The sequence below is a fragment of the Lipotes vexillifer genome, unplaced genomic scaffold (assembly GCF_000442215.2).
Source record: "Lipotes vexillifer unplaced genomic scaffold, Lipotes_vexillifer_v1.1 scaffold459, whole genome shotgun sequence".
In the NCBI taxonomy this organism is placed as follows: Eukaryota; Metazoa; Chordata; class Mammalia; order Artiodactyla; family Lipotidae; genus Lipotes; species Lipotes vexillifer.
In genome coordinates, this window is record NW_006769874.1 from 684,294 (window position 1) to 709,736 (window position 25,443).

Sequence of the window (25,443 nt, forward strand, 5' to 3'; positions counted from 1 at the left end):
GCTGTGGGCCTGCAAGCCCCACGGCTTCCCTGGAAACAGCACAGGCGTTAGCTGACCTGCCTCGGGGGTAAAAACTCAAGCCCAGGACGCTTCCGGGCAGCCTGCAGTCAGCTAGTACGGGGCAGTTTTTAGGCGCAGTGCTTGGGTGCCTTTTCTAATGTCTGCCCATTGAAAGAGGGAATTATGAATAGCTGGGAATGTGGATGCTTTCCCAAAACTGACCCCCAGCTTGTCACTTCCCTAGCTATCTTAATCATTTTCAAGGAGTTCCACTTTTCACCTGTAACTGACCTTTCAGGGATATAGTTCTTCAGTTTCTTAACAAACATAACAAGGCATTTAATCATGCTCATTTGACAAATATTTAAATCATTTATTGCCATTAATTTACAGCATTTCAATATACACACTGCATGGAAATACAAATACCTTTCCAAACACTAGCAATGTGATTTTAGCTATGTGGCCAGCTGTCAGCTGTCTCATGGTCATTAAACGAAAGGTCATGATTTCTGAGTACTTAAATGCTGATGGTTACAAATTTTGTTCTCTTCAGTTTTTCATTAAGTAAATTCTAACAGATAACATCCATATTACTGCAGATAAAACCATCATTGGGAATTATTAAATTGACCGCATATTTGAGCTACTCTTTCTGAAGAGAAGTGAAACATTCAGTACTTGTAAGGCAGCAGAGCGTAGGTTTAGGAACTCCCTGCTATTTCTAGGGAAACAGTCTGGTTAGTACAAGTAGCATTCATTCCGCTTATTTTTCTTAGCAACACTATTCACTAGGGTGGAACCTGTGACTCAGCAGCAGCAGCAGCGGCAATGCCGCCCCTTCAACAAGCCGGATCTTCATTCTCCACTGTTATGCTGAGGCGTTTTTAGACATCCTGGGAAGGAGCACAAAGACAAATTCAATGAGAAACAAAACTTCACCGCCAGCCTCGAAGGCCTTGGAAGGCTTTAGGAAGACACCTTTACGTTAACATGTATTTCAGGTCACGATGTCATAAGAACAGTAATACCCTATTTCATGCTAATTTTCATGTTTAATAAGTGAATTCTCATTGCACTGTCTCAACAGCACAGTCCCTTCTCAGCATATTTCTGCTCTGCATCGAGTCTCCCCAGCGGCACAGTCACAGCCCGCCCCACAACAGACACAGGCCTCCCCAGCTCCTCAGAACACAAAGGCTCAGCGGGATCTACTTACTCGTGCCGGAGCAGCCGTCCCCCCTGGGTGAGCTGGGCTACCTCGTTCGTGGCGTGGCAGGCGAACAGCAGCCAGTTGCGAGGCTGCACCTTGTAGGCGAATCTCATGAATGTCAGGGAGTAACAGCAGAGGGCTGCCAGGGACATGCAGGAGAGTGACCTACAGCCTCCAACTGAGGGCTGACAGGGCTCAACGGCCTCAAAAAAACAACCTCTTCTGCTAAAACCTTAACAGATGATAAAAGCTATCGCTTAAATGCTTCCATGAATGGGAAACTCATCAGATGGTTTGCTCCTCTGTTAGGTATTCTGTTACTTATTACTTAAACAGTTAAAGAACATAATGTCAGTAAACTGACATCAGTTCTAACCTCCTTTTCTGTCCCCTAGAGTGGTTTATAGTCCCTTATCTGAAAGAACTGCTATTTAATCCCCTCAACGACTTTTATGTTCAAATATCAGGATTTCAAGTTAACTTCAAGATCCTTTTTCCAAATAAGGTCCGAGAGGATACACTCTTTAGCTATAGGGGTGCTAAAGCTGAAAGGCAAACAGGACCTTAATAAATACTTCCAACTACAGTGACGCTTTTTTCTTCCTTACATGAGGAGTAACACCCATCAATAACGTCAGGCGCTTTACGTTACTTTCTAATAGTGACTTTAGTGTCTGCTGCTACAAACTTGAAATGTAAGCAGGAGCTGTATTATGCTATAATTTTATATATAAAGATCCTCCCAATTATTCAAATCTGCATCCTTACCAAATGTCATCCGCCCACTGATAATCTCCGGAGACTTTTTCATGTCATTGATGGCAGCAATGGGAAGACCCCAGTTGGCTACTGGGCCCCAAAAGTGCTGTTAAAAAATGAGGAGAGAAAGAAGAGGAAAAGTGAAGATGGAGCGTGAACAGCTACAACTTCTCTTAAACAGTGACGTGAAACGTGCGGTTAACTGGGGAAGGTTACCGTGCAGGCGTTCAGTGTGCAAGTATGTGCCTATGAATTAGCAGTTCTCACAAGGTGAGAGCCCCAAACCAGAAGGGATCAGGCACTTTACCAAGGTCCCTATGAACTTCCCGATCACAACTAAGTAATCTCAGACTGTCCCGTTTAGAGAATTTTCAAATGAGATTAACTTCTTACACAAGTCACTCTTGCTACAACTTAAACCTGTTACAACCATTCTCTGTAATGTAACGTTTAAATCTATCAAACATTTTTCAAATTTTCTTTAGGATATTTGTCAACATCTCTTAAAATGCAGACCCTAAGTTGGATACTTTTTCTGAAGGAGGTAACTTAATAGGGAAGAGGCTGCTTTTCAGCTCACGTGAGCTATACGAGGGTCAGAGAACCGAAAACCTACCCTCAGACCCCCAGATAATGAGAAATGAAACTGAGAATTAATTTTGAAGTAATAGGAACAGCCCATATTTAAGAAATGGATCAGGAGTTTCTCATGTACGACCACGGCAATCCCAGGGTACGGAAACGAAGTTGTCCACGTTGAACAGTACCAACGTGCAATTTAATTTAACTTCTGAGGCTGAAATAAGTCCAGGGGCTTTCCCCATTAAATTAAAAATTGTTTTATTTATGTACAATTTGCAAATAATGCTTTAAAATATGGAGGGAATTCCCTGGCGGTCCAACGGTTAGGACTTGGTGCTTTCACTGCCGTGGCCCAGGTTCCATCCCTGGCTGGGGAACTAAGATCCCCAAAAGCAGTGCAGCATGGCCAAAAAAAAAGTGAAAAACAAAAAATAAAATAAAATATGAAGGAAACCACACACTGTTGGGTAAAGACCCTTTTCAGTTATCAGAACATTAAGCAGTGCTTTATTTCTGCCTATCAGAGCATTTAAGATAAACGCAGACTGCAAAATACCTTTCTAGACCTGCATTTCTAATACTGACCAAGAGTCATTAAAATCCAATAACTTCGTTAAGAATGAGAAACAAGAAAATGCAAGAAAAATAAGTGAGAATTACCTTCGTCATGATCTAAGAGTATTTTGAAACGTTTACATAACGTGTTTAATAATGTAAGCATGAGGCCTCTGCCTTAAATAGCTATAAAACTGTCAGAGCTGTTCTACTGCCAGCACGGTGAGTACTGCAGAATCTCACATCTGAGTTATGGACGCTGCACCTCAGGCACAGTTGGTATAAAGAATCTTTGAGGTTCCGGGCAAGGCTATTTAGTCCTCCTGCTTTCGGACTGGATTTTGTCTCAGCTACTCATTGCTGACACTTTAATGTTTCTTGTACCTAGACGCAGCCTGGCCATTTTCCTCCTTCCTCATCCTCCAGACCTCTGGTGATGGAGTATCTATCCCTCCTCACCTACCTGCCTGTTTCCCCTCCTGTCCTTTCCTTTGTGTCCCTTCACTTTCAACTCTCTGTTACTCCAGTGATGTTTCTCTCCTCCTTTTTGTGACCACGTCAGTCTATTCCCGTCGCTTGGCTGTTTAATCACTTTCCACCGCTCTGCTCTACTCTGCACGGTGGCCCCCAGATCCCCGCATTATGCACACACTCAGGGCTGCCCTGAGGGGCTCAGCCAAGCCAGGCATCTGCGCTCACAGCTGCGACCAAGTAGTAAGAGGCCACGGCATAAATCTGAAACCTGAGGCAGCCCGGGGGACTTCTGGTCACAAGACAGTATTCAAAGTTTTACTGTGGTGAGTGTAGGGTTATATAAAGCAGAGTTCTGCAAGTTAAGGGCTTTATATACACTTGTGATTATAAGCATTGAGATATACTTAAGAGATATTTCATAAAAAGAACATAAAAGGTAAAGATAATTTCAACACTAGTTACTAAAATATCTAACCATAGAAAGTTAGTAATACATCTTTTCTATCGAGTACAAGATTCTAGTTCTCACTTCCCTTTCCTGGAATACATGTTTGGTCTGTGCTCTGTCAGATATTCATCAGTCAATGCACTGGTCCTGCAGAGAAGTTACTGTCCAGAGTGGAACCGGAGGACCAAGGGGTCACTGGAGGCGCCCTTAGCCCGGGACCCACAAGGATGTGCTATGATGGCTGTCTCCTGTCCACACCCTGTTAATGCAGAAAGTCTGCAGAAGCCTGATGACAGGTAGCGACAGGTTCTTACCGTACTATTTTGTGAGGAGTCACCGAGGTTCAGACAGGAGAGACATGTGGGGGAAAAAAAAGAAGATCAGATGCTTTGAGAGATTTCGGTTACTTTACCCTCATACATGTATTCAAGTTTCAGTAACAGAACTACAACACTAGCAGCACATATCCTTTTTTCTTCTTGAGAAGATCTAGTGATATTAGGTCAATAACTTTGACCTAATGAAAGTAAACCTTAATTTTATGAAACGTAAACTTAATCCTTAGAGTGGAGCTATCCAACAGGAATATAATGCAAGTCACGTACAGGAGTCACATGTAATTTTAAAATTTTTAGAAGTCATGTTAACAAAAGTGAAAAACAACAAGAGTTAATTTTATTATTTATTCCAACATTTCTAAATATTTTAATTTGAACACGTAATCAATAACAACCTATTGATGAGGTATTTTACATTCTTTTTCGGCACTGAGTCTCCGAGATCCAGTGGGTGTCGACACTGCTGCACAGCTCAGCTTGGACTGACCACCCTCTACGAGCCCCCCTGCCACCTGGGGCATGTGGCTCTCAGACTGGACAGCACGGGCTTATAGGGGGCATTTCTTTGAAAATGACAAGTTGGAGAGAAGCACAAATGCTGCAGAATTCTACCAGCAACGGACTTTCCATTTTTACTTACCAACAGGCTCTCACCAGAATGTAAGCTCCTAAAAATAGGCGTGTAATTCCATATTCTGTTCACAGCTGAAACTCTGGCCCAAGTGGTGCCCAGAATTCACAAGGCACTCAAAAAATGTTTGCTGAATGAATGAAGGGAAAACTCTTCTAATGTTAAGTGAATTGTTTTCCTGAATGCTAAAATTAATACCATTCAGAAATACGTCGAATTACTTTGACTTCTGAGATGGCAATTCTTCTTTTCAGGATATAGCTTAATTGTTCTGATAAGGCAAACTCTTAAAAGTGTAGCTCCTGAAAGAATTACTGAAATAAAATGATAAAATCCTCTATACACACTGTCTCGTCCAAACAGCTCCGCTAGTTGTTTTGATGTAGAGGTCAAGCAGGTTCTAATCTCCAGCATGAGAGTAGCTGTTGACGATGCTAATAATATACTTCAAATAGGTTCTGTTATGAAATACGAACAGCCTAGAAAGAGTCCGTCTTTCAATATTAAGTGCACTGTTTTAACAGATTATGTTTCAACTGCGGTAACAAATTACGTTGCCAAGATTGTATTTCACAGCAAGTCCAAGCTGAGCACAGTGTTTGGACGGCAGAGAGGGTGAGTCCCTTATCAGGTCAGAGGGCAGGATCCAGTAGTTTATGGACTATCGTCACCTGTGGTGTCACTCTCCTTTGCTCAGGATCTGAACACAGGCCTTTTATTTATCTATAAATTACCAATGGCACATTTTTTTCCTACAAAAATATTTTAAAAGATGTGTTTCTTAAAATCCAAACTGTCAGCTCGGAGGTGATTGAGTTTTCAATTCAGGACTCTTTCCTTGAGTTGTACAACAGTTCAAATTCTACCCTAGTTTACAACAGGCAGCTTATAAAGGAATGTGAAGGAGGAATAACTTCCGCCATCATACCCTGCTCAATGCCAAAGCCCTATGTGAAAGTGACCACAAAAATAATGTTGATCACATCACTTTAATAGTGGTTTAATGACGATAAGCCAATCTGAGAATAAATTTATTCTAAACATCCCTGGGAAATACAAAAAGCCACAACTCAACATCCCTTAATTCTATGTCAGAACTGTCCAAAACATGCATCAACTACTCAGTCAAAACCTCTGAAAAGCATATTTGTGCTTTTCTAGTTTTCTAGAGCCAAACTCGAAGAGAAAAGCCTCCTGGTATGTATTAGTTTCTGTTCCAAAGAAAGATAAACTTATAAGCAACACGAACTGCAGTTGGCGGAAAATAATGTAAAAACTGTGTGGAAACTACCCTTGACTTTCTCTTTATTGGGTGTGTTGCCTGTATTTTATTTCAGTGAAGGTTAAAACAACCTCAAAATGCATAAGTGTTTTCTTGGTTCACTTATGACCTTGAATTCTTGTGGCGGTAAAACCGATCTCCCCCGTTAAGAATGACGATGGAGGTGACAAAGGAGGATGACTACCCGGAATAAACTTTATCCTGTTTCTCCTTAATTTGGACTGTTTGTTTGGCTTCAGGTTTCTTCTAAGCTCATTTTTATTTTCTTAATGTCTTCTCGGCATTGCCAATCTGTTTCTTCCTTTCCTAAAATTACTGACAGTAACTGTTAGCTTTCTCTGAAAGTACTGTGAGTAATTTAGGTAATTTATAACTTGCTTATACAGTACTAAAAGGATCTAAGTGACAGCCTAGCATAGTCTGTTTATATCATTACTGAGAGCGGGGTAAGGCTTGGAGATATTCTAGACTGCAATTCTCTTATAGGCTGAAAATGCTCACTACCATTTCATTTATGCTCAGCAACTGTTACCTGATTTTCCAGTCCAAGTTAAAATGAGAGAATTTTAACAATCAGAATGTGTGATATTCAACTGTATTTAGATGGTCAAAACTAAACTGGACGGCAGGAAAGAGATTCCTGTGGCCAGTTCTGCTTCAACACTTTCAGCCTCAGTAACTTTCTGAAGGTCATTTACATGGCAGGGAAGTAAGGCCAGGGGCGGGTATGCAAGCAGCATGGCAGAGAAGGGAGGCAGACACAGGAAAAGTAGGTGCAAAGAAAGTACCTGAAACCTTCTTTTCAAAACCATTTTTGTGCATAACTATTTCCCTTTAAATCTTAATGTCATCTTAATGACATTCCTGTTTTGGCTTCACAGGTTTGGCGTCCAGAGGGTCTCAACTTTTCCGCTTGGTTTGGATCTCAGTTTTTCCAAATGGCAGGTGAAGTGTTGGACTACCTGATGTCTGAGGTCCATTCCAGCTCTAATATCCTATAACTTGTGAAAGACTCCCTGTTTTCCACTGCAACTTCTCACTTTGGTAGTAAATATAAATTCTTAAAGCTCTCCTGGAAACTAAGAAGTTAAAATAACTTAGAATAGACAACCTCATTAACTGGAGAATATTCACCGCAAACAGCTGACTCACTTCGGATTTACAAGAGCATGCTGACTGATTAACTGATTTTCAAACACTCGTGATCTAGGTTCTACCTAAGAAAACATTCTTTGCACATATATCCAAATACATACGTGCACATATACATCTGTTCACTTCTCTGAGGGAGGGGAGTAAATCTCTAGGATAAATATACACAGACCTTGACTGACTCAGTTGCTAGAACATACATCCTACCTCAAAACTTAGTTGTTCTTTCTAATTTATTTTTCTTAACCGAAATTCAGGAGGGAGAATAAGAGCAAAAAAGAGAGCTATCTTCTTTTACTCCACCAATAACGTAGGTGAGGAAATAGTTTATTTAAAAAAACAAAACAAAACGGTAATAGAGATCCAGGAAGTTCTTGATTCAAGATTTTCATTAAAGTAAGTAAGAAGAAATCAGTGAAAGGAAGGATGGAAGGCATCAGGAGCACCGGGAAGCCAGGGGTTAAACATGGAATATTGATAACAATAAAAATAGGACATTTACTTTTGTAATATACACAGCATCATGCTGTGTTGTCAAACAGCTACCAAAGCCCAAACACCAAGCAATTTGTCCAAGACTACACAGCCGGAAAGCAAAAAGGCTGGGATTCAAACCCATCATTCAAACTCATCACCTAGGTGTAATAATACTGCCATCACTTCCAACAAAAACTGTCAATAATTACTTAATATTTTAATACTAAGACCCAATTTAAATGCCCCAGTTGTCCCAGTAATGCCATTTATAGCTGTTTTTTCCCATATCAGATCCAATCAAAGTCCACACACTGCCTTTGGTTACAGGCTGTTCTTCTAACTCCTGTTCCTCGATGAGAAAAAAAATCAACATTTTAAAATACACTTGGAAATTCACTTTAGTAAGAAAGACATTTCCGTCTTATCCATAAAATGTAATTGACAGGAGGTTATAATCTATGTAAAATGACTTTAAAGTTTTGCTAAAGACTTCAACTATGTTAATAAAATGACTTTTAAAATTCTAGAGCAGCTTTAGTTTGGAAAACCTCTATACCCCTTCGGCAGGCTGTAAAAAGAACGCTAGAGAGCTTGAGTTGTTCAGGAGTGCAAATGATTGACGAACTGAGAAGGCACAGGGCCCCGTCTCTGATTGGAAGAGAATATGAAATTGTCTTCTTATGGCTTCATTTATTTGCAAAGGCAAAGCAGGGGCTGTAAGCAAGAAGACTAGAGGAACAAACAGGGGAAACGTTCCTCTAATAAATGCTGGGGAGAAGTGACTCCTTTCTGCAGAAAAAGCTAATAAAAGAGCTCTGCTGAGCGCTTTGATATCAGCCCAATCACTCAATCACTGCTCCGCAGGCTGGCATGAAATCCCACTGCTGCCAAGAGCAGCGGGGAAGACAAGGCCAGGCGGACATCTCACTTCACCTGTTCAGTCCACAGAAGTATTTCCAAGTCAAAGTCGCAGAGCTTTACGCCTCATGAAACTGAGCAGGACCCTGCAGGGCCTTCCTGAGTACAAAAGCCCCTCTGTGTCCCCCGTTTCTTGTTGTAGGAAAAGGCTTTAGTCGTCCAGGCCTTCCCCAAGTTCCCAAGGGCAGACTCAAGCAGTTGCTAACGAGGGAAGTGAGGGAATGCAGAAGAAGGAAAAGCAGTTAAGCAAGAAAAGCAATGATAGCTTTAAACAATCAGCGATGAAACAGAGTCCCAGTCCCTCCTGAAGGGATATACATATCAATCTAACACAGATCTTTGAGTTGTTCTGCAGGAACTAAGGCTCCCACCCAGGTGGAGGATGGTCACTACATTCCCACCACAAGAAGTAGCCTTGAGACTAGCTGGAACCAGAAGGCTGACATTAAGATTCCCCAAATATCACCCTGTTACCTCACCACCTACCAGTCAGAAGAAAGTCCACAAACTGATCACGCACCCTGCAACCCTCACTCCTAATGTGTCTTTAAAAACCCCTCCCTGAAAGCCATCTGGGAGCCTGCGTCTCTTGAGCATGAGTTGCCCCTTCTCCTTGGTTGGCAGGCACTCTGCAGTAAACGCTGCACTTCCCTTCCCCACAACCAGTGTCAGGAGACTGGCTTTGCTGTGTGTCGGGTGCACAGACTCAAGTTCTGTTCAGTAACACTCGCACTTAAGATTTTAACTTTTTTAAATGTTTCTGCTACAAAAATAGCAAGATATAATAGAAATACGTAGTGATTTGGGGTTTCCAAGTATTTTCACATCCCTCATCTGGTTGAATTTTCTCAACAACCCAACCAGATAGGGCACTGTCATTAAACCCATTTCACAGACAGGGTAACAAAAGTCCACTGGGATTGACTGCTGGGGATCCCTTGGCTAGAAGTCATTCTTCGGAATCCTAGCTGGGTGTCCTACCAGGCAGCACTTTCCTGGACACTGCAATTCTCTTTTTTTCCTCATTTAGTCAGAGCTTAATACAATTAAAGCAATACTAGAGAAGGCATGTAAACATTAAAGCTACATGAACTTAATCTTTGAAAAAAGGTTAGACCATATATCAAAGTATTCAATTGAAATACCTGGCTCACAGACACCTGTCTAGTAAAAAGAAACATACATTTAGAAAAGCAGGGCTAACTCTCTTCATTGAAAATACATATATTTTACAAATTCTTCTTGTGTAATAGAACGTTAGGTAATCATCAGCATATTTCTAATATGGATAAGACTTGATTCTTAATTACATCATACAGTTTTACACTTAGCTGTACTTAACTATTAGGAAGGCTCATACAAAGGAGAAACATTAGTAAAACCTAAGGTAATATTTGAAGTCATAGAGAAACTTGACTGCAGGGACTAATAACACAGCCTCCCATGACTACTTTCCTCCGATCTCCCCAGCACATTAATCTGATAAATACCCTGCTCCACAGTACTAAACATCTACCCTAATTAATCATGGTCCTATGCAAGTACACAAAGTTCATTTTTGGAAAGTCAAGAGTGAAGCTTCTGTTTCCAAATTTACCACGTGGCAGACAATTATTTTTCTTACCTACTGCCCTTTAAAATTACAAGCAAACAGTATTTGCAATAAAATTCAGAATTTTAAAAAAAAATCCTCTTTTTTCTTTTACTGGTAAAATGAAGCTGCCTTCATACTGTACCCTATGGATAGTTATTTCTCCTCAGCTGTCATCACTTTACCTCTTTACTACACTAACCTGTTGAAACATACTGCAGCCCTACACTTACCTAGGTTTAAAAAAAATCACACAAAGAAAAACTAAAATGTATACACCTAAATCAACCATATAAAACGGTTTTAAAGTTATATTAAATAAATGAAATAAAAAGCAGGCATCTCAAGATTACAGGCGAAAATAAAATACAGAAAGAGGGACTTCCCTGGAGGTCCAGTGGTTAAGACTAGCGCTTCCAATGCAGGGGACGCAGGTGGTCCCTGGTGGGGGGCGGGATTAGGATCCCGCCTGACGAGCGGCGAAGCCAAAAAAATAAAATAAAACATAGGAAGTAGGCTTTTCATCCCTCCACTGCCCTTTCTTTCTCATTGAAAATAAAGACTTAATGGAAAGCAGAATCTTAAAAAGTATGCCCTTGGTTGGCAGCATATTCGTATGTTAGATTTGATTCCGTCCCACGCTTGACGTCCTGAAGCTGAGAAATCCGAAGGGCGAGGTCGACCCGGCAGGCTCAGTGCCCTTGTCGCGGAAAAGGAGCACCTGAGGCTCACCTTACACCGAGCGATGCCGGGAGGCGCCCTCCCAGCCCGCGCCCGGGGCAGGTCCGCCGCACACCTGGGCACACACCTGCCGAGCAGGTGCAGCGAGCCGGAGCCCCGGTCTCACTCGCCGGACCGGGCCCGCTCTCGGCGCCCGCCCGCGCCGCGGTGGGGGTCCCCCCGCAGGGGCTCCGGCCCGCCCCGCTACCCCACTGTCCGGAGCCCCCTGCGCCACTTCCCCGGGACCCCGCCCGGCTGCCTGGAGTCCCGCCCCGCGGCCGGGAGCCCCAACCCCGCTGTCCGCAACCCCCCGCCCCGCCGCCCCGGAATCCCCGCCCCGCTGCGCGGAGCCCACCCCGCTGCCCGCACCCTCGCGGCCCCTCGTTCCGGCGGCGTCGGCTCCGCACCCCGGACCCCTCGGCGGGTCCGGCCCCGGGGACTCGTCACCTCATGAGGTAGTCCCGGAAGTCCTTGCTCCGGACATAGTCCGCCGCCTTCCGCACCAGCGCGCCCGCCATGGCCGTGCCAGACACCAGGCCGCCCACGGTGCCCTCGGCGCCGCTCCTCGGAGCCCAATGACAACCGGCGGAGCGGACAGCGCGGACACCGCAACCGCCCGCCGGCGTGCCTCACGACAGCTCGGCCCCACCATACGGTCGCGGCCCGCAGCCGGACTCTGGGCCAATGGGAGGGCGCAGGGCGGGAGACGGCGGCACGGATTGGCTCTCGCTTGCCGCACACCTCCTCCCCGCCCCTCGGCAGCGCGTGGGGGCGAGGCCTGCTGCCGTAAAACGGCCGGGGTCCGGCGGCGATTGGCTGGCGGTTGCCAGGCACCCGCGCTGGCGCGCTCCGGGCGGGCAGATGACTGTCCGAGGGCGTGCGGGACTGTCCCCGCCGCCTGCATCTCGTGGGCCTTTGCCGCATCCGCGAGACCCCGCGGCCGCCCGGGCCTGCAGGCTCCAGAGCGGAGGTGGGCGCCGGGAGGAGCGCAGCAGCTGCGCGCGGGCTGCGTCCGCAGTTGCCGCTACACGTGCCGGAGAGCAGGTCCGCTAGCTCGGAGCCAGCGCGGGAACCGCAGCGCCACGTGTGGGGCGCACCTCGTGGAGAGGGAGACGTGGGAGGTTCCGGCCGTTCAGGGCTTTGTTTTTGTTTATTGTAAATGTTTTACCCTGGCCAAAACTGTAGATGGCTGCGTCATCTAAAATGCCCCGATGAGAGCATGGGGGCAGAGACCCTTGGGCATCTCTAGCAAGGACTTCAGTTGGAATGTAAACACCATTATTTTTAATATGGAAGGATTGGAAATGAGTTACATATCCACCAAAGGGACAGAGTCAAATAAATCGTGGTGCATCCATTCCATCATCGAATACTATACGGTAGTTTAAAAGAATAAGGGAAATATGTGTGCTGATATGGAAAGATCTTTAAAATTTATAGGGAAAAAAATCAAGGTGCAGGATCCTGTGTGAAGTAGGCCAGTCATTTGTACATAGGGACAAAGAAAGTATAAATTTGTCTCCAAAGATAGGAGAAATGTTAGTGGCTACCTGTACGGAGGGCTAAGGGGGTGAGGGATGGAGGGAAACTTCACTGTATACTCTTGTCCCTTTGAAGCTTGTACAATGAACATATGCTGTCTATTCAAAATAAAAAGCATTAAAGAAGAAACGAAATGCCTTTGAGAGTTAAAATAGGAATCGTTTCATTGAATCAGATTTATTTCCTGTTAGGCTGTCTACGGGTCACACCTAACCTTGATCTTCTGTGAAAATATATCTTAATACACAATGTTTCAATCCCATAATAACACCAGGAAGGCCGTTAGAGTCCACTGGTGGAGAGAGGAATGTGCGACCTAGAAGGACCAAAGCGGTCTTTATTATTCATATTATTAATACCTCCCATTTGTTGACCAGGAGGCACTTTATTTATTTATTTATTTTTGGCTGTGTTGGGTCTCTGTTGCTGCGCACGGGCTTTCTCTAGTTCCGTCGAGCGGGGCCAACTCTTCGTTGCGGTGCGCGGGCTTCTCATTGTGCTGGCTTCTTGTTGCGGAGCACAGGCTCTAGGCACGCGGGCTCAGTAGTTGTGGCGCACAGGCTTAGTTGCTCTGCAGCATGTGGAATCTTCCCGGACCAGGGCTCGAACCCGTGTCCCCTGCATTGGCAGGCGGATTCTTAACCACTGCGCCACCAGGGAAGTCCCAAGAGGCACTTTTCAAATGTAATTTCTCCACCTCACATCATCCCAGAAGGTGGGTGTAAGGAAACTGAATGGCTTTTTAAATATAAACCAAACTGTGTCTGCCCCCTGCCATGTGAGAAGGGGCTCCTGGATCTCAGTGGTTCAGTCTTATCCCCTAATATTTTTCTTTCCCTCATGAGCAGTGGTTCTGAAACTTGAGCTGTCAGAAGACCCCCCAACCTCAAAGCCTCAGGAGGTCCAGAGTGGAGCCCTGAGCCTCATTGTCAAGTGACAGCACTTGGAGAAAGGCTGCTGAGGTCATCTGTCCCAATTACTGCTGTCCTCTCTCGGCCAGCCTCGAAGACTCAGCTTTCCCATTTGGGCCTCAGCTGGGCCTTTGAGCTTTCCATTGGTTTCCCATTGTGTGGAGGAATGTCAACTGGAGTATTTAAGTATAGGAATATACTGGATAAAGGAATATATAAATGTCCTACTAAGTAGCTAACCTGGGATCTGAACCCAGTTCTCTTACTCTGAGAGCCATACTTTCTCCACTATTTCAAATGTTGGGACAAAGAAGATTTCACGTTAACAGTATCTTTGCTGCTTTAAATATGGAGCAGGCAGTATGGGCTAATGTATAAGAAAACGTAACAGTAGATAAGAAACCCAGCTACATTATTTCCTAAAGCTTCAGAAAGGCCCAACCCTCCGTGGTCCCTGCACAGACAGAGTATGGGAGGTGAAGATGCAGACATCACTGGCTACGTCGAATCCCAGGTTTGCGAAAGTGACTGCAAAGTCCTAGCAGTGAGTGGGAACCCGCATGCCCATCCAAGTCCAGGAAATGCAGTCACCGCCGAGGCTGCGCTCAGAGCTTCCCTGTTGACTGAGGAGCAGACTGTGAGCTTTGACAGATAGGTGAAGTCAGAGGTTGGAGGGAGGCTGGCCCCGGGTTCAGAACACCCTCATGGCCAGCTCTGTTAGTGTGGACTGTGTTTACATACAGTGTGTGCAGTGGCAGTGCTTGTGCTGTGGAAGGGCGGGGATGTCCCCTGGCTGGGTGTCCCATGGAGAGCTTCACGGCACGCAGCTCCATGATGCTTCGTACAGTAGAATAGCTTCCATATGGTATAAACAAGATGGATTTTCTCGCCCAAGTATCAAAATAGAAAAAAAAAATTAAACAGTAGGTCTAATTATGAGCTGACACACTGAATTCCACAGGTCACAGATCATATAATCTGTTATGATGCAAAGAGGAAACATCTGAGGAAGTGCTTAGTGGATGACAAAAGTGTCATAAGTGTAAAGAGGTATTGTTTTTGTCCTTCTGCCCGGTTTTCTTTTGTCCCAACACCTGCCTTTCTTGGGTTCCAGTTAGGCAGGCACGGGTCAGTTTGGTTAGCTTAGAGTAAACAAAGCAACTCCAGGACTTTGACAAGAGCCATGACACTTAAATTCAAAAGCCAAAGTACCTTTTCGAATCTGAAGGCATAATATCTTAGCCAAGTTAGCTCTTCCTGTCTGGCCTGAAATTAATCCGCTGCGCTGCCCCCAGCTGCGCTGCCCACAGGGCTTGGAGAATTAGATTCCTCCCAGGTTACTGTTCTAGTACTGAGGTCAGGGAAATCACAGACTTTCACAGGCCAGGAATCTTCACTCTGCCTAGCGATTCAGTAATTTGCTAGTGAATAAATGGCAAAGGAATAAAGAAAATAGAAACATCACTGTTTTGCCCTTCCTGTGGAAATGTGTGACTCAGGCAATCATCAGTGGACAGAACCCATCCACTGCATCAATGGACAGAACCCATCCACTGCGTCAATGGACAGAACCCATCCACTGAAAGGTGAAAGGAGCTGAATCATCCCAAGGTGCCCGGGTGTCACCCACAGTCACTGGCTGCTGGTCACGGGGAAACAGGCTTCATACACTGTGGATACGGACAGCTTTCCCCAACTCCTGTGTCCTCTGGAGTTTTTAGGGGGGAAATGGTGAGGGCAGTTTTCTAGGTCAAATGTATTCAAAAACTTATTTGAATCAGACAAGGTTATTTTTTTCTGCAGCTCTTACGAGAGAGCCTTTACTAAGCTCCCGTGAATGAGAGCATAAAAGAAGCTTATTCTATGTAGCATTTCCCGAACTTCCTTAACCATGAAGCCCTTTTGGAAGGAGCATCTCATGGACTGTCCGTCCGTGGGGTCCAGCGTCCGGGTTCCTGCCTTCCAGCCCTCCGAGCCAGGGCGCTGTGAGGAACTCAGGCCTTGCAACCAGGCGGATGCTAGCTGACAAGTTATTCAAACCCCCCAGGCCTCAGTTTTTTAATCTATAAAGTGGAACCAATAAGTATCACATCATACACATTGCTGAGTTTTTGTTAGAATTAAAAGGAATGGTGTCTGTGCAAAGCCTGACACTGTCAACAGTAGATTTCCACTTCCCTGCATCCCCTTAGGACATAAATGCCCAGTTCTCCTTCCCTGTGTCCCCCTTGGGAAGGGCCTGGGCTCCCGCCTGCCCTCCTGTCTTTTGCTACTGGGTTGTTTGTTTTTATTTATTTTTTTATTAGGGAGAGGTTGTACCTTGCACCACCGTTTAATCCTCTGAGCATTATCTGCTCTCCTGAAGGACAAAGGTGGAGAGAGGTTATCTGTGTGGATTTCTGTCCTTGGAGGAAGGTCGGAGGGGTCAGAGCTCGTGGCGGAGGGGTGGGGGGTGGGGGGGGAGGGGCTCATCTCTGCTTCTCCTGCACGATCATTTGGTTCTGTGTATGCGGAAAACCAGGTTGGGGGAAAACCAGTTCCACCCAAAGGGTAGCTCCCAGCTCTGACCCAGGTTTAGCTGGTGGTAGGAGCCTGCAGGCAGAGCTGGCCCTGAGCCCTGTGAGGGGCTCCGGGGTAGTGGTTACAGGGGCCTGGGAAGTCCTCTCTCATCTCCAGCTAACACTGACCTGAAATTCTACCTCTGTGAGGACGCTCTTGAAGACAGTCGGTGTTGTATTGACAGAACAGGAAGCCGTCCTTGGAGGGGCTCCCCCTGGCCAAACACAGACAGGCTGAGTATTGAAAAGAATGACTACAGACAATGGAAACATGCATGCGATTTTGTGAGTTCATGATTCTCAAGGAAAAACAAGAAGATAGATACACCACAGAATGGGAGATTTTTGTAAATCATATACCTGACAAGCAACTTGTATCCAGAATATTTAAAGACTTTTAGAACTCAATAATGCAAGGACAAAGAACCCCATTAAATAATGAGCAAAGGATCAGAATCGACATTTCTCTGAAGAAGATGGACAAATGCTCAATAAACACATGAAAAGATATTCAACATCATTAGCAATCAGGGAAATGATAATCAAAACCATGTGGAATCTTCCCGGGCCAGGGCTCGAACCCGTGTCCCCTGCTTCACACTCTCCAGTATAGCTACAGTCAAAAAAAAGGAAAATGGTAAGGATGTAGAGAAATAGGAACCCCTGTGCACAGCTGGTGGGAAAGGAAAACGGTGCATCTGCTTTGGAAAACAGTCTAGCAGTTCTTTGAATGATTAAACACAGAGTCACCATGTGACCCAGCAATTCCACTCCTAGGTATACACCCAAGAGAAGTGAAGATGTACATCCTCATAAAAACTTGTATACGAATGCTCATAGCAGCCCTGTAAATAATAGCAAAAAAGTGAAAACAACTCAGATGTTTAATCAGCTGTGAGTAGGTAAATATGGAATATCCATAAGATGGAATATTGTTCAGCAATAAAAAGAAATGAAGTTCTGACAGGTGCTACAACATGGACGGATCTTGCAAACACTGCTAAAGTACAAGAAGCCAGACACAAAGGACCACATATCCTGTGATCCCACTTACGTGAAGAGTACGCAGATCTGTAGAGACAGTAAGTTGCCTGGTGGCTGCCTCCAGCTGGGAGGATTGGGGAAACAGAGATGCTAATGGGTCTACGCTCTCCTCTTGGGGTGATGAAAATGGTCCAACATTGGTTGTAGTGATGGTTGCACATCTGTAACTATGCTAGAAACCATGGACTTGTACATTTTTAAGGGATGAATTGTAGGATATGTGAATTATATCCCAATAAAGTTATTTTTTTAAACTTAACAGAAAAAAATCTTTAAAAAGATGCACAGAAAAGCAAACAACAAAAATCCTGAAACCCCTTTGTCATAATCAGTCACCAACTCTTGGTAATTAAAAGGGAAGAAGCATTTATCTGTATGAACTATTTCAGACACAGCCCTAGTCATGAAGGAAAGCTCTTCTTTTCAGAATGAGTCCAGCTAATAAATATGAAGGAATGGCAGAATTAAAAGAACATCAGTCTGTAATCCCAAGTGAAATATTGATTCAGACAAAGATCATCAAGGATGCTAACCCTGTTCAGTAAAGGAACGGGAACTGGGTCTCGCAGGGCAGCAGTGTTATCCCAGGGATTATTTGCTGGTCTGAAAGGGGAAAATGCAAATTTGCAAGGAGGGATGCAGCCGGACCTACTCAGCATCACAGCCGACTCTTAAGTGTTTCCTGGCAGCACCTGGCCTACAGCACCCCCCGCCCCCCGATCTTGAACCTGAATCCGATTAGGCATGTGGGTCCACAACCCAAGCTCTGAGTATTTCAGTAGCCACATTAAAAAGGTAAAAAGAAACAGATAAAGTTAATTTTGATAATGCATCTATTTAGCCCAATATATCCAAAATATTATTTCAATATATAATCAATAAATATATCACTGAAATATTTTATTTTCTTCTTTCGTACTGTCTTCAACATCTGGTGTGTATTTTACACTTATAATTCATCTTAATTCAGATGCTAAATTTTCATTGGCAATATTTGATCTGTATTTAAATTTCATAGCATTTACAGTTTAAAAAAGTATATTTACACACCCAAGTTGTTCCAAACATACTGAAAAAATTTCCAAAACTGAATCGAGTACCAAAAAAGAAAAAAAAGAAATAATTTTCCTTTAACATTTGCATTTGCATTGACAATTCAAAATTACATCAGTTCAATTTAAATTCACTTACTCTTGTTTCAACTCAATGGTGTTAACCTTAAGGTCAAAGGTTAGTTATTGCCCGACTTCCCTGGTGGTGCAGTGGTTAAGAATCCACCTGCCAATGCAGGGGGCACGGGTTCGAGCCCTGGTCTGGGAAGATCCCACACGCCACGGAGCAACTAAGCCCATGCGCCACAGCTACTGAGCCTGTGCTCTGGAGCCCGCGAGCCACAACTACTGAACCTGTGTGCTGCAACTACTGAAGCATGCGCCTAGAGCCCGTGCTCTGCAACAAGAGAAGCCACCTCAATGAGAAGCCCGTGCACCACAACTAGAGAAAGCCTGCGTGCAGCAGCAAAGACCCAACACAGCCAAAATTAAAATGTAAATAAATTAATTTTAAAAAAAAAAAGGTTAGTTATTGCCTAAATGGAAAAGCATCTCTTTAGTTTGAGGGTAGTTTTTGCAGTTAACTTACATAATGCTGTTTATTACTATTAAAATGTTCTGCCTATGTATTCATGTTAGGAAAGCTTTGTAAAATCATTATTATCGGTCTGTAGTCCAAAAATTTCAATTGCAAATAAATTCTCATACCTGTCTAGCTAGGACACAAATGTGAAAAAGTTCACTTTTTTTTAAAGAAATATTTTTTTATTTATTTGGTTGTGCTGGCTTTTCGTTGCGGCATGCAAACTCTTAGTTGCAGCATGCACATGGGATCGAACCCAGGCCCCTTGTATTGGGAGCGCACAGTCTTAACCACTGCGCCACCAGGGAAGCTCCCTGCTTAGTTTCACATTTTCAGTGAAGTTTTTAAGCATCAGGTTTATCTCATTCATATGCAGAGTGTGATTCTGGGGAGAAAACCCACATCACACAGCTGTTTGTTGCCTTTGATTATTGAATATTCGGCAAACAGTCCCTTTATCTCAAGAAATCCTTGAACTGGAGGTAAAGTAGGAGTAAAACTCTGCCAGTGAGCATTGGCACACATCATTACATTCCTTGTCCTTAATGGGTTCTTTCAACAAATCCATTAAACTGAGGATGAGTCATAGCATTGGCACACATTTAAGGAACAATTAAAAAAAAAACTATGACACTCTTCGCAGTGTCTGCTTCAGAAAACCGGATGCAAATATTTTCAATATGCATCATGCAACGGAACAAAGCAATAAGAGAAACATCAGTGTCATGTTTTAAAATTCCAGGGACTTCCCTGGTGGCACAGTGGTTGAGAGTCCGCCTGCCAATGCAGGGGACACAGGTTCGAGCCCTAGTCCAGGAAGATCCCACATGCTGTGGAGCAACTAAGCCCGTGGGCCACAACTACTGAGCCCACGTGCCACAACTACTGAAGCCCGTGGGCCTAGAGCCCGTGCTCCGCAACAAGAGAAGCCACTGCAATAAGAAGGCCACACACCGCAACGAAGAGTAGCCCCCGCTCGCCGCAACTAGAGAAAGTCCACACTCAGCAACGAAGACCCAGTGCAGCCGAAATAAATAAATAATTCCCCCAAATTCCTGATTTCCGCTAACATAGTTGGAGCGCCATCCATTGTGTTAGAAATGACACCTGTTTTTTTCACCTGTAGCTGGCGTTCTAAAAGACCCCAAAATGCCCGCCTTGGGCTCTATTTTCCAGGCCACGAATTGGCAACATTTCTTTCTACCTTTGCAAGTCTGCTGTTGGCCTGGTACGTGGCTTCAGCCTTGGACCAGCCCATGCCATCTTCCTTCACTTCATATCTTGTTCCATATTCGACTTGTTTAGGTGCATTTTAGATCTGTTTATTATTATTACCTTTTTAAAACCTAAATGATGTTTCGAGCAAATGAAAAATGGGTGTATTCTGAATACATAATATTGGCAACTTGCCACCAATTTTTCATGAATGTGAATTTTCTTTATCATAACATGCAGTGCCCACCCTGCTGTGTCAGTTGCTAGTTTCTTCAAGACACATTACAGATCGTTTCCTCTGATGCCCCATCCTGGTTTCTTCTTGTTTCACCTGCAGAACACCCCACAGGCTCTGCCAGCTTTCCACAGTGGTGCCTCATCTCAGCCTGAAGCCAGTGGGCTGGGAGCTTGGATTCTAACGGCTCCAACTAGGCCTCAGTTAACACATCTTCTAAATGGGAAAAAGAACAGAGATTACAGTAGCTGGTGGCATTGTGGCATACTCGAAGTGCATACCCTATCAGTGTAATGCGGTTACACAGATTAGTCACAAACACTGAAACACAGGATAAGATCAATCAATTTCTTCAGAAATCTTTCACCCACAAAATGGGTTAAAGTTTGACTGGGTTAAGTCTGTTGACTTGACCTCAAAGACACTTCCACATGGGCCATGCCCTGTGGTCTGGATTGCAGTTCTGAGTGGCGAATCTAAAAGCTAATATTTGCTCTGTCCTCATCTGTTATCCTCGGCCTAGTTCCACACTTCAAAAGAGAAGATGCAGCTTTACAGGATTCTATGCTGATCAAGCAAACTCCAGTGTCCTTGGGTCATTTAGCTGAAGGAGACATTGCCTGCAACAGCAATAAAAGTTACCCTGGACGTTTCCACCGAGAGAGAGAGGGAACCCGTGTGGCACCTCCCGTGGTCCCCACGTGTCACGCAGCTCCCCTACTGGGGGGAGAAACAGGACGGCCCCAACTTCACTCCACATTCCCTTCACCGAAGCCCCTGAGACAGGACAGGTCCTCACGCAGCTCAGAATAGCCCAGGGTTTGAGCCTGTGGCTTCCAGGTGCCAGAGGGAACATGCTTTTCTATTTTCACACACAGCTGGTACCGGCTGTGGAAATGAAGTCTTCCAGTGACTTTGGGTGGTGTGGGGAGTGGAAGGGGGAGGTTTTCTCTATCTAGTGACCCCAGATCTTACATGCCCCCCCCACCCCCACCGTCTCTGCGCTGCTCCCATGCTGGTCCCCCTCCAGTCTCCATCTGTCCCATGTGTGCTGCCTGAGAGCCCAGGAGATGCCAGGTGGCGCACCTGAGGTTCAGGGAAACTCAGACAGATGAAGACTCTGCTCACATTCCAGCAGAGAGACAGACAGACAGACAGACAGACGGACAAGGAGACAGAGAGAACGAGTTAATGCGCTTCTGCCAAGTGCCAGGAGGGGGAGGCAGGGTGATGAGATAGAGCAGGACGTGGACAGGGCGGGCTAGGCGGGCCCGCTGCTGCTTTGGGTGGGATCATGGGAGAAAGCCTCTCTGAGAAGCTGAGGCCTGAATCCCCAGCAGGAGCCGCTAGGGAAGGGTGTCGGGGCAGAGGAGATGGCAGAGAGGACCAAAACTCCTTTTGTTAGAGAAACAGCTGGGAGTCAGGGTGAGGGACAGGGCGGGTCACCCAGCACAGGTGTGTCCTGTCAGCTGGTGTCTCCGCCCCCTGGCACCTTCCCCATGGCCTCCGGGGAGGCCTCCCGGACTGGCTGAGTGAGCCCAGCTCCTAGACAGCGCTGTGCCATCAGCCGGGCCCCTTCACACAACAGCCGTGGGCTCACCGAGCGCCAGTCACCATGGACGCCCGGTGTCCTTTCTGCCCAAGGGGCTCAGAGCAAAGGGGGCGCAGGGAGCTGAATGCCTCATCCCTTCCAATCCATATGGTGAACCCTAACCCCCGTGTGATGGCATGTGGAGGGGGGCCTCTGGGAGGGGCTTAGGGTTAGGCGGGATCATGTGGGGAGGGGCTCTTACAAGATGAAGGGACCAGAGCCTTCTCTGAACCAGGAAGCGGGTCCCCACCAGACACCCAGTGGGCAGGTGCCCCGACCTTAGACCCGCAGCTCCCTGAACTGTCTGCTGCTTCAGCCCCCAGCCCGAGGAATTCTGGCTGAAGGCTGATGCCTCCGAGATTCAGGGTCCTGCCCAGCTTCCTTAAGGCCTGTGCCGGTGTCAGGGTAGGACAGCGCCGGGGGCCGCCCGCGGAGAGGTCACCGTGCGGGGACTGGGGTGTGGTCCCGGCCCAGGCGGTGGGCACTGAGACACCTCAGTTCTGGGGCTTTTCTCTGTCGGGCCCCAGGGGCTGGAGAATGAGGGGCGCATGTGCTGGTGGGACCCAGCGGGCCATGAGCAACCTGTGTCTTGGCTTTGCCTGTGCCTTTGGGTGCTGCAGGAGGGGAGCGAGGGGAGAGTGTTCCCCCGGGGACACAAATGCGGCTCTATCAAACCTGTCTGTCAGATGCCACCAGGCTGCGTCGCAAGCCAAGAGCTGTCACCCCGTGGGGACCCCTCCTGATGAGCCGGCGGATGAAGGCTCCTGCTGCAGTGGGGAGGGAGGATGCCCCCACGCACAGCTCGCCCAGTGGGGAACACTGATGGGGACCACACAGTGAGAGCTGCCAGAGGCAGAGAATGCCAGACACAGGCCCAGACGAAAAGGAAGACAGAGTCCCAGGCAGTTTGGGTGCTGGTGAGGGGAGAGGACCAGGGCAGTGGGCGCAGCAGGTGGCCAGGGAGCCACCAGGGCTCTGCCAGCAGCCTTGGGATGAGTAGAGTGCGCTGTCTCTGGCCGTGCAGCTTCCAGGCCTGCTCTCCGGAAAGTTCTGCAAGGTACTTAAGTCCTCTATAATAATTCCCTTGCTGCTTAAACTTGCTAAAGTGGATTCTCTTGTTTGTAACTAAGACTCCTGACCAATGTACTAGAACAGTGCCATCCAGTGGAACTTTCTGCCTTCATGGAAATGTTCTAGAATCTGGGCTGTCCAACCCGGGAGCCCTGGCCTCCTGCGGCCATAGGGCACTTGAAATGTGGCCGGTGTGGCCACAGAACCGAATTATGACTTTTATTTAATTTTAAGCAATTTAAATTTAAATAGACAACCGTGATGGGAGCGCACCCTATTGGACGGCACGGAATTATAAACTTAAGGTAGGGTGCGCCTTGAGATTAGCTGAGAACACACCGGCCAAGGTCACGGGGGTCAAATACCAGATAAATAGGCTGGACTTTCTCCAGGAGAACCAGAGCTGCTGAAGCTTTTCCTTTAACACAGTAAAGGGTTACGGGCGCCACTGTCTGTTGATAGAATTTTAAGCCTCAGTGTGGACAATGGGCTTGGGGGGCAGTGCTGCAGCGGGGAGCCCAGTCAGGAGGTCACTGTGGCTGCCCAGGTGAGCAGAGAGAAGCGGGGATAACGGGAATGAAAGGAAGCCCCGGCTCCGGAGGCGAACCAGCAGGATCTGAAGGTTGATGATGCGGGAGGGGCTGGGGGAGAGGCTCTGGACCCAAGGACGGATCCACCTCTGGATGGATCCTTTGGAAATGGTGTGAGTCAAAGTGTCTCCACTGAGTTCGGGGATCAGGAAGGAGCGGCAAGTTTTGGGAGGCTGGGGTGAAGACGCAGGTTCAGGATTGATGAACCAGGATGAAGTGCTTGGCAAATGTCCGCATGGTGACGAGCAGCCTGTAGTGGCCAGCAGCTTGGGTGTCCAGCCAGGGTAGGACTTGGTTGTTTTTGGAACTTAGAGCCACGCATGGTATTCTGCTCCTCCAACAGGGTTGATCCATGGAATCACAGGGATGCTTTAAAAATACAGGTATGCTCCAAATCTATTGTCTGAGCATCTCTCCTTGGTGGTTACTAGAGTCATTGATTCACAGCCATTTTCACCATCAAAGACCTTTTCTGAGATTGTTTTTCCTATGGACCTGTTTTAAGGAAGACTCTGTCTAATGAAGGTATATTTGTTAAGTAACTTTTCTGCCCTCTACAGGAACATTTTAAAAGTGCAGTTTAAAAATTTCCCCTTTGTGTGAGATAATTAAAGTTAATGTAAAACCAACCAAAGCTCAGAGGAGCCTGATGTGTTGCCGCGTAGGTTTCTGGTGTGTGTAAATTTATGCTTCTCACACAGCTTTTGGCAACGTTGACATAGATCTCAGACGCCCAGATCTGCCGGGAGCTCAGGCTGGCAGTCCCTGACCCGGGTATAAGGAAGCAGGGGCAGGATTAGGGACAGCTGCCATCCCCCCCACCACCCCAGGGAAGCTACGATCTGGGAGGGGTGCCGGGGAGGGAGGGGACACTTTCAACACTGCGCTCTAGTGGCACATTGTGACAATTGCAAACTCGCAGAAAGCCCTTGCTCTGTGCCCAAGGCTGTAGTGAAGCTTTGGGGGGAGGAAATGAACTCATGTGACCCTCCCTGCCCTGCAGTACCTGCCCCCCACCGCCGTGTGCTGACCCACTGGTGACGCCTTCTCCAACCCTGTTTGAATTTGCCCACCGCTGCCCACCTTGTCCTCTGTTTCTCCCACAATGCTTCTCCCCGTTTGAGAGCCACATCCTCTGTGTGATTTGTTTCTTCTGCTTCCCCTCACTAGGAAAAAGGCTGATGGAGGGCAGAGAGCTTTGTCTGCTTTGTCTGCTTCCCTGGTGCCCAGCGAAGAGCTGGTGTCAGGAAATGTTTGTGTGAATCAGCCAGCAGATCCAGAGCCGTCCGATGCAGAACCTCCCTGGCTGTGGCTCAGGGCCCTGCCCTTCCTGGACAGCTCTGGACAGCCCCTGCGGTGGGCCCTCCCCTTTCAGCGCTTCCATCAGCCATCAGGAGGCTGAGACCCCGCCCAGGGGTCACTGCCTTCTCCCATTTCCGCAGGGGGTCCTGGAAGGTTTTGTTGGAGGAAACTGAAGTCTGGAGTCACTAGAACATTTGGGGGATGTGGGAGCCTGAGTCCCAGCCTGTGAACTGTAGTCTGGGTGGCGTACTGACCTCTGGCTTCCTTTTGTCTAAAATATCAGGGACAGTCGCTTGTCCGGTTCCTGTGAGGCCAACGTTTATTATTTTATCATTAATCTTCTCAAGGGCTTAGACATTAAACTTTCACTACTGTTCATATCAAAGTCTTTTAGATCGAGTTCTATGTGAGTCTGGGTTTCCTTGGACGTTTTCCAGGTTTCACTGGGGATATTTTGTAACTAGGCGAGAGTTTACGTTGTTAGCAAAACCTTAGGCTCTAAAAATGTGTTGTAAAGTTATGTGAAGAGCTTAACTCTGCTCTTAATTTCTCTTAAGAAAATCTTTTCTTTAGTCTGAACACTTACTTATACAACTGTTATTTAGGACT

The 25,443-nt window shown here is 46.3% G+C and overlaps 1 protein-coding gene across 2 annotated transcripts; it reads right to left on the reverse strand.

The window, feature by feature from the left end:
* Positions 1-359: 359 nt before the first annotated feature.
* On the reverse strand, positions 360-11,790 carry MPC1 (mitochondrial pyruvate carrier 1). Of its 2 annotated transcripts, none has more exons than XM_007445909.1 (5): positions 11,588-11,790; positions 4,346-4,349; positions 1,982-2,078; positions 1,220-1,352; positions 360-896 (listed from the first exon to the last, which is right to left on the reverse strand). In XM_007445909.1, the coding sequence occupies exons 1-5, from the start codon at positions 11,656-11,658 to the stop codon at positions 872-874; spliced, it is 330 nt and encodes a 109-aa protein (XP_007445971.1). In that variant the 5' UTR covers positions 11,659-11,790; the 3' UTR covers positions 360-871. The 2 variants fall into 2 exon arrangements, with proteins under 2 accessions (XP_007445971.1, XP_007445972.1); XM_007445910.1 differs by lacking the exon at positions 4,346-4,349 and adding an exon at positions 10,330-10,333 and having other exon boundaries at positions 872-896; positions 11,588-11,658.
* Between the last annotated feature and the right edge of the window lie 13,653 nt (positions 11,791-25,443).

Excerpts from the sequence above, each read along its gene's own strand:
- MPC1 (XM_007445909.1), bottom strand. The coding sequence starts at position 11,658 with ATGGCGGGCGCGCTGGTGCGGAAGGCGGCGGACTATGTCCGGAGCAAG. Across the intron at positions 1,353-1,981 it reads CAGTGGGCGGATGACATTTG|CCCTCTGCTGTTACTCCCTG; the intron begins GTAAGGATGCAG and ends TGTCCCTGGCAG. Across the intron at positions 897-1,219 it reads GGACGGCTGCTCCGGCACGA|GATGTCTAAAAACGCCTCAG; the intron begins GTAAGTAGATCC and ends GCTCCTTCCCAG.